Below are 18143 nucleotides of genomic sequence, written 5' to 3' on the forward strand. Positions count from 1 at the left end.
GCCTTTTTTTTTTTTTTTAACCATAAAAATGTACAGTTGCTTTTGCAACGCATTACTGTACAGAACATTAAAAACGCTGTCACTTTTATTTTTACGATCAAATTCTGCAGACTGAGCTGCCAGTATTTTACAGCAAATTTGATGGTCGTTTTTACAGTTTGTTACTGTTCATGGAAAAATGTTGCAGCTGTTATTTTTACTGTAAAATTTTACCTTCTGAGCCACCATTTTTTTAACCGTAAAATTAAAAAAAAATTTGCAACGCATTACTGTATGAAACATTAAAAACGCTGTCACTTTTATTTTTACGATCAAATTCTGCGGACTGAGCTGCCAGTATTTTTCCGCAAAATCGATGGTTGTTTTTACAGTTCATGGAAAAACGTTACAGCTGTTATTATTACTGTTAATGTTACCTACTGAGCTGCCATTTTTTTTTTTTACCATAAAAATGTACAGTTGCTTTTGCAACGCATTACTGTACGGAACATTAAAAACGCCGTCACTTTTATATTTACGATAAAATTCTGCAGAATGAGCTGCCGGTATTTTACCGCAAAATCAATGGTCGTTTTTACAGTTTGTTTCTGTTCATGGAAAAACCTTACCTCTGTTATTTTTACTGTAAAATTTTACCGTAAAAATTACATTTGTTTTTGCAACGCATTACTGTACGGAACATTAAAAACGCTGTCACTTTTATTTTTACGATAAAATTCTGCAGAATGAGCTGCCGGTATTTTACCGCAAAATTGATGGTCGTTTTTACTGTTCATGGAAAAACGTTACAGCTGTTATTATTACTGTTAAATTTTACTGCTGTTATTTACCATTTACCATGAATTGATTTACATGGACCCCGACTTAAACAAGTTGAAAATTTTATTGGGGTGTTACCATTTAGTGGTCAAGTGTACGGAATATGTACTGAACTGTGCAATCTACTAATAAAAGTTTCAATCAATCAATCAATCAAATTTTTTACTGTGAAATTTTACCAACTGGGCTGCCTTTTTTTTCTTTTTTTTACCGTAAAATAAAAATAAAAATTTGAAACGCATTACTCTATGGAACATTAAAAACGCTATCACTTTTATTTTTACGATAAAATTCTGCAGAATGAGCTGCCGGTATTTTACCGCAAAATTGATGGTCGTTTTTACTGTTCATGGAAAAACGTTACAGCTGTTATTATTACTGTTAAATTTTACTGCTGTTATTTACCATTTACCATGAATTGATTAACGTGGACCCCGACTTAAACAAGTTGAAAATTTTATTCGGGTGTTACCATTTAGTGGTCAATTGTACGGAATATGTACTGTACTGTGCAATCTACTAATAAAAGTATCAATCAATCAATCAAATTTTTTACTGTGAAATTTTCCCAACTGGGCTGCCTTTTTTTTCTTTTTTTTACCGTAAAATAAAAATAAAAATTTGAAACGCATTACTCTATGGAACATTAAAAACGCTATCACTTTTATTTTTACTGTAAAATTCCAGTATTTTAACGCAAAATCGATGGTCGTTTTTACAGTTTGTTTCTGTTCATGGAAAAACGTTACCTCTGTTATTTTTACTGTAAAATTTTAGCGTAAAAATTACATTTGTTTTTGCAACGCATTACTGTACGGAACATTAAAAACGCTGTCACTTTTATTTTTACGATAAAATTCTGCAGACTGATCTGCCAGTATTTTACCGTAAAATCTACTGACTTAAAAAAAAAAAAAAAGTGCATCTACGCTAACACATGTTGATTCCCGGGCGTGGCCACAGCTGCTGCCCACTGCTCCCCTCACCTCCCAGGGGGTAATCAAGGGTGATGGCTCAAATGGAAAGAATAATTTCGCCCCACCTAGTGTGTGTGTGACAATCATTGCTACTTTATTTACTTACTTGAGCGAAACGTTCTAACGGTGCGAACACCGTGGAACTTTCACCCCAGAATTGAGGAACATTTTGAAAAAGTGACTGAGTCGAGTCACCGCGAATCACTCACTCGATTCAGTCGCCGATTCTCCCAAGCAGACGACAACGAAGTGAAAGTAGTTTTGGGGATTCTGATCAAATAATTGGACCACAGTGACTGAGAAAAAAACTGCAATCCGGCTCGCGGTACAGAAAACTAGCATCGACTCATCGGTGACTCGCTCATCTCCATGGCAATAAAAGGGATACGTGGAAGACATTCAACATCCCATCTTCTCCCTTCTCGTTGTATTTGTTCGGTCGTCATGACAAACGACGTCAACGTGCCGTCAGAGCTAAACGGGCTCGTCTTCACACGGCTAATGTCAAAGGGCTCGACTCCTTCTAGGGAGCACGGAGGACGTCTCGCGGGGACGTGGGAGGGAGGACGCCGAGGAACGAGGCGTCCTCCAAAAAAATAAAAAAACTATATCGGCAGATTGTACGGAGCAATTTTTTAAAAGTGCCTTCTAGCGAGAATGTGACAAATTGCTCTTGTGTGTTTGTTCGCTCTGAGCTCCTGCTATACTTTCGTTTGACAGCCGCCATTGTCATCACTGGGTGTGTGTGTGTGTGTGTGTGTGTGTGTGTGTGTGTGTGTGTGTGTGTGTGTGTGTGTTTGTGTGTGTGTGTGTGTGTGTGTGTGTGTTTTCTAAATGGCACATTAGAGCGAGAGAAAGTGTTGAACAAACAAGCTTCCAAAGACTTGTGTAATAACTGGGTGGACTATTTTCACACTTTTTTTTTTTTTTTTGTAAATAAACTAAAAACGCTTTAGTCTGCTTTTTATTTGTATTTTATTTGATTTTTTCCCTCGATTTGTGTGGGCATGGTTTGCAACGTTGGGCGCTAGGGGGCGCACAAGTAGCCTGCTGCTCGTGTCTGTGCTTGTTTCCTGTGACGTGTGGCTTAGTTGTTGGCGCTGTAAATATTGAATTACCGTATTTCCTTGAGTTGCCGCCGGGGCGCTAATTAATTTAAAGCCTCTTCTCACTCCTGCGCTTACCAAAGGCATGCGGTAAAAGTAAGCATGCGCTAACTTTTTAAAACCTCTTCCCACTCCGGCACTTACCAAAGTCATGCAGTAAAAATTTGAGTGTGATGTAAGCTTATACCTTAAATCCCACTTAATCTTCTTCCCTTTATACGATTTCAAATTACCGGTATTGAAATCAAATTTTGAAAATGATGACAGGGGAAGTGTCACTCGTGACGTCACGAGTTTGACCAGGCGGTAATACTAAGCATGCGCTAATTATTTTGCGAAGCGAGTTTGACCCGGCAGTAATTGAAGGCAGGCGCATACTATATGTCCAGTGGGAATTCAAGGAAATACGGTAAATATAAAATGAACTATATAAGTCTGTTGGAAAATGTACATAATGTGTGTGTTTAATAGCTAATATCTATGAAGCCTGACTCCACCCCCTCCCCAAGCCCCGCCCCCTTCCCTGTCGACAGCGCCCCCTGTAGAGTAACAGTGGTATTGATTTTTCACGTCATTTAGTGCTTCAACTGTGCCATATTCTTTCAGGATGGAAATGTTGATACTAATAATAATAAAAAAAAATGTTTGAAATGTCTTCTTTTATTTATTTATTTATTCAGGAAGGAAGGGGGGGGGGTTGTGTTAGCGTAGACGTTAATGAGGATTAAAATTGGGGCAAATTGAGGTAACCAAAAATGAAAGAAAGCAGCATAGTTAAGAGGTTAAAGTTCATGTACAGTTTTTGCGTTGTCAGTAGGAGTTAAGATCTGGACTTTTGAACAGGTCTCTGCCGGCATTAATGAAGCTAAGTAAGAACACAAGTAACCGCTAGCGTCAAACACTACAGGACAAATCTGCACGGCCTACGAGACAGGGGGACCGGCGGCCATGTTGGGGCAGTCGTCGTCTTCATCCTCCTCCTCTCGGTCTTCACCGTCGTCGTCCTCGCCCGGGCGGCCATCAGTCCATCTGGCCGCGCTCTCGCTTCTTGCCTTCTTTCTTCTGCTTCTTGGCATCTGGGGGACGAAGGGGAACGGGAAGAAGACGCGTGAGACGGGACGAGAGAAGGCGTCGATTGACCTTTCACCTTGGTCACCTGACGTGAAGTAACGCATACATCCAAATGAAAAGAATCCCAGTCCAACAACAACGATCAATGCACTGCATGCATTGATCACTGGAAGACAAAGCAGGTACAAATAGTATCGGGCTGATTGACACCAGGTGTGGCCAGGTGCCAATCAGCCGCAGTTGAAACAAAAGGGGTACAACAAAAAGCGTGCACTAGGCAGATAACAAACAGAAAAGGTCTTAGCATGGAAGCTAGAAAAAACAAAGGAGCTTAGCATGGAAGCTAGCAAAAACAAAAAGGGTCTAGCGCGGAAGGGAGCAGGAAAACAGAAGTCGTAACGTGTAGTAACAAACAAACTGGAAGCAGGGAACAAAGAACAGTAAGCTACAAACATCTAACGGATATAGCTTACCGCTACAAGACATGGCACGACACGACAGGAGCGACAATACGGAAGTCATTGACAAGACAATAATCCAGCTCTGACTGGAAGACAAAGCAGGTACAAATAGGAGCGGGCTGATTGACACCAGGTGTGGCCAGGTGCCAATCAGCCGCAGTTGAAACAAAAGGGGTACAACAAAAAGCGCGCACGAGGCGGATAACAAACAAAAAGGTCTTAGCCTGGAAACTAGAAAAAACAAAAGGAGCTTAGCATGGAAGCTAGCAAAAACAAAAAGGGTCTAGCGCGGAAGCTAGCGGGTAGGGAGCAGGAAAACAGAAGTCGTAACGTGTAGTAAAAAACAAACTGGAAGCAAGGAACAAAGAACAGTAAACTACAAACATCTAACGGATATAGCTTACCGCTACGCTGAAAATACAAGACACGGCACGACACGACAGGAGCGACAATACGGAAGTCATGGACAAGACAGTAATCCAGCCCTGACTGGAAGACAAAGCAGGTACAAATAGAAGCGGGCTGATTGACACCAGGTGTGGCCAGGTGCCAATCAGCCGCAGTTGAAACAAAAGGGGTACAACAAAAAGCGCGCACGAGGCGGATAACAAACAAAAAGGTCTTAGCATGGAAGCTAGAAAAAACAAAAGGAGCTTAGCATGGAAGCTAGCAAAAACAAAAAGGGTCTAGCGCGGAAGATAGCGGGTAGGGAGCAGGAAAACAGAAGTCGTAACGTGTAGTAACAAACAAACTGGAAGCAGGGAACAAAGAACAGTAAGCTACAAACATCTAACGGATATAGCTTACCGCTACAAGACATGGCACGACACGACAGGAGCGACAATACAGAAGTCATGGACAAGACAATAATCCAGCTCTGACTGGAAGACAAAGCAGGTACAAATAGGAGCGGGCTGATTGACACCAGGTGTGGCCAGGTGCCAATCAGCCGCAGTTGAAACAAAAGGGGTACAACAAAAAGCGCGCACGAGGCGGATAACAAACAAAAAGGTCTTAGCCTGGAAACTAGAAAAAACAAAAGGAGCTTAGCATGGAAGCTAGCAAAAACAAAAAGGGTCTAGCGCGGAAGCTAGCGGGTAGGGAGCAGGAAAACAGAAGTCGTAACGTGTAGTAAAAAACAAACTGGAAGCAAGGAACAAAGAACAGTAAACTACAAACATCTAACGGATATAGCTTACCGCTACGCTGAAAATACAAGACACTGCACGACACGACAGGAGCGACAATACGGAAGTCATTGACAAGACAATAATCCAGCCCTGACTGGAAGACAAAGCAGGTACAAATAGGAGCGGGCTGATTGACACCAGGTGTGGCCAGGTGCCAATCAGCCGCAGTTGAAACAAAAGGGGTACAACAAAAAGCGCGCACGAGGCGGATAACAAACCTAAAGGTCTTAGCCTGGAAACTAGAAAAAACAAAAGGAGCTTAGCATGGAAGCTAGCAAAAACAAAAAGGGTCTAGCGCGGAAGATAGCGGGTAGGGAGCAGGAAAACAGAAGTCGTAACGTGTAGTGAAAAACAAACTGGAAGCAGGGAACAAAGAACAGTAAGCTACAAACATCTAACGGATATAGCTTACCGCTACAAGACATGGCACGACACGACAGGAGCGACAATACAGAAGTCATTGACAAGACAATAATCCAGCTCTGACTGGAAGACAAAGCAGGTACAAATAGGAGCGGGCTGATTGACACCAGGTGTGGCCAGGTGCCAATCAGCCGCAGTTGAAACAAAAGGGGTACAACAAAAAGCGCGCACGAGGCGGATAACAAACAAAAAGGTCTTAGCCTGGAAACTAGAAAAAACAAAAGGAGCTTAGCATGGAAGCTAGCAAAAACAAAAAGGGTCTAGCGCGGAAGCTAGCGGGTAGGGAGCAGGAAAACAGAAGTCGTAACGTGTAGTAAAAAACAAATTGGAAGCAAGGAACAAAGAACAGTAAACTACAAACATCTAACGGATATAGCTTACCGCTACGCTGCAAATACAAGACACGGCACGACACAACAGGAGCGACAATACAGAAGTCATTGACAAGACAATAATCCAGCCCTGACTGGAAGACAAAGCAGGTACAAATAGAAGCGGGCTGATTGACACCAGGTGTGGCCAGGTGCCAATCAGCCGCAGTTGAAACAAAAGGGGTACAACAAAAAGCGCGCACTAGGCAGATAACAAACAAAAAAGTCTTAGCATTGAAGCTAGAAAAAACAAAAGGAGCTTAGCATGGAAGCTAGCAAAAACAAAAAGGGTCTAGCGCGGAAGATAGCGGGTAGGGAGCAGGAAAACAGAAGTCGTAACGTGTAGTGAAAAACGAACTGGAAGCAGGGAACAAAGAACAGTAAGCTACAAACATCTAACGGATATAGCTTACCGCTACAAGACATGGCACGACACGACAGGAGCGACAATACGGAAGTCATTGACAAGACAATAATCCAGCCCTGACTGGAAGACAAAGCAGGTACAAATAGGAGCGGGCTGATTGACACCAGGTGTGGCCAGGTGCCTATCAGCCGCAGTTGAAACAAAAGGGGTACAACGAAAAGCGCGCACGAGGCGGATAACAAACAAAAAGGTCTTAGCCTGGAAACTAGAAAAAACAAAAGGAGCTTAGCATGGAAGCTAGCAAAAACAAAAAGGGTCTAGCGCGGAAGATAGCGGGTAGGGAGCAGGAAAACAGAAGTCGTAACGTGTAGTGAAAAACAAACTGGAAGCAGGGAACAAAGAACAGTAAGCTACAAACATCTAACGGATATAGCTTACCGCTACAAGACATGGCACGACACGACAGGAGCGACAATACAGAAGTCATTGACAAGACAATAATCCAGCTCTGACTGGAAGACAAAGCAGGTACAAATAGGAGCGGGCTGATTGACACCAGGAGTGGCCAGGTGCCAATCAGCCGCAGTTGAAACAAAAGGGGTACAACAAAAAGCGCGCACGAGGCGGATAACAAACAAAAAGGCCTTAGCATGGAAGCTAGAAAAAACAAAAGGAGCTTAGCATGGAAGCTAGCAAAAACAAAAAGGGTCTAGCGCGGAAGCTAGCGGGTAGGGAGCAGGAAAACAGAAGTCGTAACGTGTAGTAAAAAACAAACTGGAAGCAAGGAACAAAGAACAGTAAACTACAAACATCTAACGGATATAGCTTACCGCTATGCTGAAAATACAAGACACGGCACGACACGACATGAGCGACAATACGGAAGTCATTGACAAGACAATAATCCAGCCCTGACTGGAAGACAAAGCAGGTACAAATAGAAGCGGGCTGATTGACACCAGGTGTGGCCAGGTGCCAATCAGCCGCAGTTGAAACAAAAGGGGTACAACAAAAAGCGCGCACGAGGCGGATAACAAACAAAAAGGCCTTAGCATGGAAGCTAGAAAAAACAAAAGGAGCTTAGCATGGAAGCTAGCAAAAACAAAAAGGGTCTAGCGCGGAAGATAGCGGGTAGGGAGCAGGAAAACAGAAGTCGTAACGTGTAGTAAAAAACAAACTGGAAGCAGGGAACAAAGAACAGTAAGCTACAAACATCTAACGGATATAGCTTACCGCTACGCTGAAAATACAAGACACGGCACGACACGACAGGAGCGACAATACGGAAGTCATTGACAAGACAATAATCCAGTTGACTGGAAGACAAAGCAGGTACAAATAGGAAAGGACTGATTGACACCAGGTGTGGCCAGGTGCCAATCAGCCGCAGTTGAAACAAAAGGGGTACAACAAAAAGCGCGCACGAGGCGGATAACAAACAAAAAGGCCTTAGCATGGAAGCTAGAAAAAACAAAAGGAGTTTAGCATGGAAGCTAGCAAAAACAAAAAGGGTCTAGCGCAGAAGATAGCGGGTAGGGAGCAGGAAAACAGAAGTCGTAACGTGTAGTAAAAAACAAACTGGAAGCAAGGAACAAAGAACAGTAAGCTACAAACATCTAACGGATATAGCTTACCGCTACGCTGAAAATACAAGACACGGCACGACACGACAGGAGCGACAATACGGAAGTCATGGACAAGACAATAATCCAGTTGACTGGAAGACAAAGCAGGTACAAATAGGAAAGGACTGATTGACACCAGGTGTGGCCAGGTGCCAATCGGCCGCAGTTGAAACAAAAGGGGTACAACAAAAAGCGCGCACGGGGCGGATAACAAACAAAAAGGTCTTAGCCTGGAAACTAGAAAAAACAAAAGGAGCTTAGCATGGAAGCTAGCAAAAACAAAAAGGGTCTAGCGCGGAAGCTAGCGGGTAGGGAGCAGGAAAACAGAAGTCGTAACGTGTAGTAAAAAACCAACAGGAAGCAAGGAACAAAGAACAGTAAACTACAAACATCTAACGGATATAGCTTACCGCTACGCTGAAAATACAAGACACGCCACGACACGACAGGAGCGACAATACAGAAGTCATGGACAAGACAATAATCCAGCCCTGACTGGAAGACAAAGCACGTACAAATAGAAGCGGGCTGATTGACACCAGGTGTGGCCAGGTGCCAATCAGCCGCAGTTGAAACAAAAGGGGTACAACAAAAAGCGCGCACTAGGCAGATAACAAACAGAAAAGGTCTTAGCATGGAAGCTAGAAAAAACAAAAGGAGCTTAGCATGGAAGCTAGCAAAAACAAAAAGGGTGTAGCGCGGAAGATAGCGGGTAGGGAGCAGGAAAACAGAAGTCGTAAGGTGTGGTAAAAAACAAACTGGAAGCAAGGAACAAAGAACAGTAAGCTACAAACATCTAACGGATATAGCTTACCGCTACAAGACATGGCACGACACGACAGGAGCGACAATACAGAAGTCATTGACAAGACAATAATCCAGCTCTGACTGGAAGACAAAGCAGGTACAAATAGGAGCGGGCTGATTGACACCAGGTGTGGCCAGGTGCCAATCAGCCGCAGTTGAAACAAAAGGGGTACAACAAAAAGCGCGCACGAGGCGGATAACAAACAAAAAGGTCTTAGCCTGGAAAATAGAAAAAACAAAAGGAGCTTAGCATGGAAGCTAGCAAAAACAAAAAGGGTCTAGCGCGGAAGCTAGCGGGTAGGGAGCAGGAAAACAGAAGTCGTAATGTGTAGTAAAAAACAAACTGGAAGCAGGGAACAAAGAACAGTAAACTACAAACATCTAACAGATATAGCTTACCGCTACGCTGCAACTACAAGACACGGCACGACACGACAGGAGAGACAATACGGAAGTCATTGACAAGACAATAATCCAGCCCTGACTGGAAGACAAAGCACGTACAAATAGAAGCGGGCTGATTGACACCAGGTGTGGCCAGGTGCCTATCGGCCGCGCCTGAGGGGAAACAAAGCACTCAAGAAGACAAACAGGAAGCTGAACCAAAATAAGAGTGCTGACAGGAACTAAGGACAGGAAATAATAAACAGAGGAAAAACTAAAACACTAACAAGCTGTCAGTGGCAAGCCTGACAGAATCAAAGGTTTGTGTCAGATTTTCACCCCGATATTTAAACATATTTCATTTTAAAATCATTATTAATTCAAACATTTCTCTTAGGTTTTGATTTTGTCTTTTGTCTTTGTTATTTAACGATGTTTCTTTATGTTTAAAAAGTGAATTATTGTGTATGTAAATTACTTAACATACACTCGTACCAGGGCTTGCCAACCCGTCGATCTATATATATATATATATAAATATCAAAAAACTATAAACAGTTAGCTTCTACAGCAAGGGTGCCCAAAATGTGGCATATGGGCATCTGTGGCCCGTGACATTGGCCCTATGCACATATCAAAAAACAAACACAAAACACCAGCAGAAATTGGTAAAACAGCAAGAAACAGTGAGAACAGTTCAAAGAAAAGGTGCCTGGAGTGGGGTCAGGCCCTGCTTACTCTCCGCTTTGTAGATCTCGGGTCAAGATAAAATCTTCCTGTGGATTACAATACTTCAGAAGAAACAGACGCCTTCATGTCGCACCCCATCCTTCACAGAGGAGTTTTACATGCCTTCTGCTTGGTTGGATCAAAGACAGCTTTTGTCCCCTCGCAGGGTGAGCTGGACTCAATGTAACACAAAGTTTGGTGATAACTTAGATACAATTATTCTGACAAATACATTTATTTACTCACCATCCCATCACACTCTCCACACCAGGGGTCACCAACCTTTTTGAAACCAAGAGCTACTTCTTGGGTATTGATTAATGCGAAGGGCTACCAGTTTGATACACACTTAAATAAATTGCCAGAAATAGCCAATTTGCTCATCCATCCATCCATCCATTTTCTACAGCTTATTCCCCTTTGGGGGTCGCGGGGGGTGCTGGCGCCTATCTCAGCTAGAATCGGGCGGAAGGCGGGGTACACCCTGGACAAGTCGCCACCTCATCACAGGGCCAACACAGATAGACAGACAACATTCACACTCACATTCACACACTAGGGACCATTTAGTGTTGCCAATCAACCTATCCCCAGGTGCATGTCTTTGGAAGTGGGAGGAAGCCGGAGTACCCGGAGGGAACCCACGCATTCACGGGGAGAACATGCAAACTCCACACAGGAAGATCCCGAGCCTGGACTTGAACCCAGGACTGCAGGAACTTCGTATTGTGAGGCAGACGCACTAACCCCTCTGCCACCGTGAAGCCCTATGTACCTTTTATATATATATATATATATATATATATTTTTTTTTTTTTTTAAAAAGGATATTTCTGTCTGTCATTCCGTTGTACATTTTTTTTCCTTTTACGGAAGATTTTTTTGTAGAGAATATATGATGAAAAAAACACTTAATTGATTGGTTTAAAAGAGGATAAAACTGGGAAAAAAAATGAAGATTAAATTTTGAAACATAGTTTATCTTCAATTTCGACTCTTTAAAATTCAAAATTCAACCGAAAAAAAGAAGAGAAAAACTAGCTAATTCAAATCTTTTTGAAAAAATTAACAAAATAGTTTATGGAACATCGTGAGTCATTTTTCATGATTAAGATTAATTTTAGAATTTTGATGACATGTAGAAGCATTTAAGTCTCACCTTAAAACTCATTTGTATACTCTAGCCTTTAAATAGACTCCCTTTTTCGACCAGTTGATCTGCCGTTTCTTTTCTTTTTCTCCTATGTCCCACTCTCCCTTGTGGAGGGGGTCCGGTCCGATCCAGTGGCCATGTACTGCTTGCCTGTGTATCGGCTGGGGACATCTCTGCGCTGCTGATCCGCCTCCGCTTGGGATGGTTTCCTGCTGACTCCGCTGTGAACGGGACTCTCGCTGCTGTGTTGGATCCGCTTTGGACTGGACTCTCGCGACTGTGTTGGATCCATTGTGGATTGAACTTTCACAGTATCATGTTAGACCCGCTCGACATCCATTGCTTTCCTCCTCTCCAAGGTTCTCATAGTCATCATTGTCACCGACGTCCCACTGGGTGTGAGTTTTCCTTGCCCTTGTGTGGGCCTACCGAGGATGTCGTAGTGGTTTGTGCAGCCCTTTGAGACACTAGTGATTTAGGGCTATATAAGTAAACATTGATTGATTGATTGATTTTAAATAGGTTAAAATCCAATCTGCACTTTGTTAGAATATATAACAAATTGGACCAAGCTATATTTCTAACAAAGACAAATTATTATTTCTTCTAGATTTTCCGGAACAAAAATTAAAAAAAAAATTCAAAAGACTTTGAAATAAGATTTAAATTTGATTCTAAAGATGTTTTAGATTTGCCAAAATATTTTTTTTGAATTTTGATCACAATAAGTTTGAAGAAATATTTCACAAATATTTTTCGTCGAAAAAACAGAAGCTAAAATGAAGAATTAAATAAAAATGTATTTATTATTCTTTATAATAAAAATATTGATTTACTTGAACTTTGATTTAAATTGTCAGGAAAGAAGAGGAAGGAATTTAAAAGGTTAAAAGGTATATGTGTTTAAAAATCCTAAAATAATTTTTACGGTTGTATTTTTTTCCTCTAAAATTGTCTTTCTGAAAGTTATAAGAAGCAAAGTAAAAAATAAATGAATGTTTTTAAACAAGTGAAGACCAAGTCTTCAAAATATTTTCTTGGATTTTCAAATTCTATTTGAGTTTTGTCTCTCTTAGGATTAAAAATGTCGAGCAAAGCGAGACCAGCTTGCTAGTAAATAAATACAATTTGAAAAATAGAGGCAGCTCACTGGTAAGTGCTGCTATTTGAGCTATCTTTAGAACAGGCCAGCGGGCGACTCATCTGGTCCTTACGGGCTACCTGGTGCCCGCGGGCACCGCGTTGGTGACCCCTGCTCCACACACCCTATCCAGCCATCACCTATCTTTCAACCAACCTATCCATCCATTCATCCATGTCTATCAACCAACCCATACACCCAACCATGCACACATCCATTCATCCTGCTCAGTGGCCGAGTGGTTAGACCAGGGGTGGGCATTACGTCGATCGCGAGCTACCGGTCGATCGCGGAGGGTGTGTCAGTCGATCGCCAGCCAGGCATTAAAAAAATAGACATAAAATGAGCAATCATCAATCTTCACCAAGACTTCACTTTCGTCATTTGTTTGACATTCTCGGCACCCGAGGATCTTGTGAGATGACGCTGGCTGCTGCGAGCTCACTATTAAGAAAAAAATCACTAACAGGGCGGATAGAAACACTTTTTATTTCAACAGACTCTTGGGCCGTACCTGCTGTCAAAACTCTAAAGACCGACTGCACAGTTCCTGTCTTCACCATAAAAGACCTGTTTCATCCTGCCTGTGCTAACAAAATAAGAGTCTCAGAAAGCTAGCAAGCTACGGAGTTTGATGCCAATGTATTTCTCCCCCGCCCTCAGCGACCGCTCCCTCTCCTCGCTCGCCCACACACTCCCTGACGTCACTCACCTGCTGCCACACATTAAAGCAACATTTTTTTCAGTGATGTACCCCCTTTGAACATTTTTTTAATTCAAGTACCCCCTAATCAGAGCAAAGCAATTTTGGTTGAAAAAAAGAGATGTATGTATTGTACCATATGTCCCGGCAAGAAATCTGCGTTCAAAAGACTCCGGCTTATTAGTGATTCCCAAAGCCCAAAAAAAGTCTGCGGGCTATAGAGCATTTTCCGTTCGGGCTCCAGTACTCTGGAATACCCTCCCGGTAACAGTTCGCGATGCCACCTCAGTAGAAGCATTTAAGTCTCACCTTAAAACTCATTTGTATACTCTAGCCTTTAAATAGACCTCCTTTTTAGACCAGTTGATCTGCCGTTTCTTTTCTTTTTCTTCTATGTCCCACTCTCCCGTGTGGAGGGGGTCCGGTCCGATCCGGTGGCCATGTACTGCTCGCCTGTGTATCGGCTGGGGACATCTCTGCGCTGCTGGTCCGCCTCCGCTTGGGATGGTTTCCTGCTGGCTCCGCTGTGAACGGGACTCTCGCTGCTGTGTCTTGGATCCTCTTTGGACTGGACTCTCGCGACTGTGTTGGATCCATTGTGGATTGAACTTTCACAGTATCATGTTAGACCCGCTCGACATCCATTGCTTTCCTCCTCTCTAAGGTTCTCATAGTCATAATTGTCACCAATGTCCCACTGGGTGTGAGTTTTCCTTGCCCTGGGACGGCGTGGCGCAGTGGGAGAGTGGCTGTGCGCAACCCGAGGGTCTCTGGTTCAAATCCCACCTAGTACCAACCTCGTCACGTCCGTTGTGTCCTGAGCAAGACACTTCACCCTTGCTCCTGATGGGTGCTGGTTGGCGCCTTGCATGGCAGCTCCCTCCATCAGTGTGTGAATGTGTGTGTGAATGTGGAAGTAATGTCAAAAGCGCTTTGAGTACCTTGAAGGTAGAAAAGCGCTATACAAGTACAACCAATTTATTTATTTATTTATTTATATGGGCCTACCGAGGATGTCGTGGTGGTTTGTGCAGCCCTTTGAGACACTAGTGATTTAGGGCTATATAAGTAAACATTGATTGATTGATTGAAGTAAAATACAGCACTATGTCATCAGTTTCTGATTTATTCAATTGTATAACAGTGCTAAAATATTGCTCATTTGTAGTGGTCTTTCTTGAACTATTTGGAAAAAAAAGATATAAAAATAACTAAAAACTTGTTGAAAAATAAACAAGTGATTCGATTATAAATAAAGATGTCTACACATAGAAGTAATCATCAACTTAAAGTGCCCTCTTTGGGGATTGTAATAGAGATCCATCTGGATTCATGTAAAAGTGCTTTGAGTCACTAGAGAAAAGGGCTATATAAATATAATTCACTTCACTCCACTTATTCCTAGTAGTCTTGTTTCAACCATACGGCGTATTCTGCAACCTTGTCTTTGTTAGTTTTTAGCCATAAATCTTTACACACTACATTACCCGGAAGGCTTAGCGCTGCAGAAAGAACGAGAACAAAGTTTGAGCTACGAGTAATCACGTCAGAGCAGGGGTGTCAAACGTACCATTCAGGCCCGCCGACAGGTTTTACGGGAGGAGTTTGTGAAGTACAAAAATTAACCTGAAATGTTTGAATGAAAGAAACAGCTGTTCTAAATGCGGCCACTGGATGTCGCAATAGCAATTCTTTGTATCTATGAAGATTATTCTAAGTATGTACAAAATAAACCACGTGATGTTAGTACATCAGTCGAGAAAAATGATCAAACTACATAAATAACGGTGAAGGGGTGTGCGAGGACCGGGTTTGAGATCACCTGTACCTTTTTATCTAATTACCTGTCGCTGATATCGAAGCCGGTCCTGGCACACCCCGCTTCGCTGCAGGTCTGCAGGCCACGCCCCCTCGGTAATTTGATTTTGATACAATTTTCTTTATTTTGATAGACCAGCCACTTATGACTGGTCGTGTATACTCAAACTCAATAAATGTGTTGTTTAAATGTGACGTCACGGTGGGTCACGGTGAAAATGAAAGTGAGTTGAAATGTCGAGACAGAAGCTTCTAGAAACTCTGCCCAAACCGTCCATTGTGTTCTTTGGAGACGTCATGTCTCTGTGGACATGAGGGATCTCACACTCCATCCAACATGGCTTCTTGCTCTGAATTGCAAACAGGACTTCCTTCAATCTCCCCCTGCTGCTCCCAGTCAAACACTTTCCTGTTTTTGTTGTCTTGCCACCTAAGCCCTCTGATCCCACGCCGGGGGAACGGAATCCCTTCCCCTTTACTTTCTGACCCTTCTGCTTCTAGGAGCTTTATCTCCCAATTGTGCTGGGAACTCCATCTGCTGTCATATTGGGTTTCTCCTGCTTTGTTGCCACTGGCCTTCATCACAAGTCTTGTGATCCAACAGGAGTGACTCCTGATCCGCTAGAGATATGGCCCCACAAACGCTAATATTTGAGTCTGTCGTTCACACAGAAACTTTCTTTCAGAAAATCTGTGCTTTTTTTGGTATGTCGAAAAACAATAATTCCGCTGTTGTTGATTCTTCTGACTTCTGATTGGACAAAATGAACATCCATCCATCCATTTTCTACCACTTGTCCCTATCTCAGTTGCATTACGGCGGAAGGCGGTGTACACATGGCCTGATCAGGCCTGCGGGCCGTACGTTTGACACCCCTGCTTTAGACGAACATTAAAGGGGAACATTATCACAATTTCAGAAGGGTTAAAACCAGTAAAAATCAGTTCCCAGTGGCTTATTTTATCTTTCGAAGTTTTTTTCAAAATGTTACATCTCCCGGAATATCCCTAAAAAAAGCTTTAAAGTGCTTGATTTTCGCTATTTGCGATGCCACGGTCCTTTTCCCTGTGACGTCACATAGCGATTCCAATACAAACAATGGCGAATAGCACAGCAAGATATAGCGACATTAGCTCGGATTCAGACTCGGATTTCAGCGGCTTAAGCGATTCAACAGATTACGCATGTATTGAAACAGATGGTCGGAGTATGGAGGCAGATAGCGAAAACGAAATTGAAGAAGAAACTGAAGCTATTGAGCGAATAGCCATTGACGGTAAAATGTGCAGACCAACCGATCAGGACTTTCGTATTGACACTGAATCAATAAGCCAATAACAACAACAACACTCGCCTTTGTGATTTCGTTGACTTTATCGCTGGGAATGCATCTGCTTTGAGTGTAGCAGGATATCCACACATTCTTGTCATCAGTGTGCCATCTCTGTCGTAACATCGCCAGTAAAAACCAAACGAGAGACTTTCGGATCTCTTGACACTGGAGCAATTTAAATCCGTCGATTGGTAAGTGTGTTTTTGGCATTAAATGTGGATGGAGGGAAAGGCTGGATGTAAATATAGCTACAAATGAGGCATAATGCACACAGCTAGCCTAAATAGCATGTTAGCATCGATTAGCATGCCGTGCTAATCGATGCACATTCTACGTAAATCAACTTGAATCCGTCCCTGATCGTGTTGTTACACCCTCCGACAACACACCGACGAGGCATGATGTCTCCAAGGTACCGGCAAACAGTCGAAAAAACAGAAAATAACAGAGCTGATTTGACTCCATGTGGTAAGGAAAATGGCGTTGATGACCGATGTGACGTCACGTTCTGATGTCGTCGCTCAGAGAGGGATAAACAGAAAGGCGTTTAATTCGCCAAAATTCACCCATTTAGAGTTCGGAAATCGGTTAAAAAAACATATGGTTTTTTTCCTGCAACATCAAGGTATATATTGACGCTTACATAGGTCTGCTGATAATGTTCCCCTTTAAAACCAGCCTGCACATTCCTGGGAACATTATTAAAGAGCGAATGCACGCCTGTGCTGCTGAAAGCCAACACTCATCAAATTATAACATGTTTAGCAACACGGTGATGTATTACATGTGCAGGGAAGTGTACATTATTTCTAAAAATCAGCATGCACTAACGAGCCAAGGAAACCATTTTACATGTTATAAAGCATGTAAAAAGGATGTCCGCTAACTTTTTGCAACTCAACGCCAAAAAAACGGAAATGCTGATTATCGGTCCTGCTAGACACCGACCTCTTTTCAATAATACAACTTTAACATTTGACAACCAAACAATTAAACAAGGCGACTCAGTAAAAAATCTGGGTATTATCTTCGACCCAACTCTCTCCTTTGTTTCACACATTAAAAGCGTTACTAAAACGGCCTTCTTTCATCTCCGTAATTTCGCAAAAATGTCCTCTATTTTGTCCACTAACGACGCCGAGATCATTATCCATGCGTTTGTTACGTCTCGCCTCGATTACTGTAACGTATTATTTTCGGGTCTCCCCATGTCTAGCATTAAAAGATTACAGTTGGTGTAATAGTGTGATGCTGTTGCGCTATATTATGAACGAGACAGGGTGTTATGTTTTATTTTGAAGTATTAGTTTTATTTTGAAGAACCGGATGTCCGGTGCAGGAAGTGACTGCGTTTTTTTCGGATATTTACTTCCTCTTCTATCGGACTTTTGCTGATGAGGTAATAGTTCTTCATTGCTCTGTGTTTCTTGTGTAAATATTATTTCTAAACTTTCATAATACTTTGAAAGTTAAAACATTAATGTTGTAGGTATAAGTGATGTGTTGTTTTAAGTATTTTTTTATGCACAAGTTTGTTAAGTAAGGATTAGAGCGTCGAATGTTTGAAATGTTTGGTCATAATTACACATGGTATTTACGCAGGTATCACTCCGCCAGAAAAGTAGAGACCTGTATATGTGTTTCGTGTTTCCAAAACAGGTATG

The 18143-nt window shown here is 42.3% G+C and overlaps 1 protein-coding gene across 2 annotated transcripts in view; it reads right to left on the reverse strand.

Moving 5' to 3' along the window:
- Positions 1-3544: 3544 nt before the first annotated feature.
- The window catches only part of ptn (pleiotrophin), a 132945-nt gene continuing 118346 nt past the window's right edge, over positions 3545-18143 (reverse strand). For both annotated transcript variants that reach the window (XM_061912007.1, XM_061912008.1), the window contains exon 5: positions 3545-3978. In XM_061912007.1, the coding sequence (XP_061767991.1) occupies positions 3923-3978 (56 nt within the window). In that variant the 3' untranslated portion in view covers positions 3545-3922. The remainder of the gene's footprint in view (positions 3979-18143) is intronic.

The sequence above is a fragment of the Nerophis ophidion genome, linkage group LG10 (genome assembly GCF_033978795.1).
Source record: "Nerophis ophidion isolate RoL-2023_Sa linkage group LG10, RoL_Noph_v1.0, whole genome shotgun sequence".
Classification (NCBI taxonomy): Eukaryota; Metazoa; Chordata; class Actinopteri; order Syngnathiformes; family Syngnathidae; genus Nerophis; species Nerophis ophidion.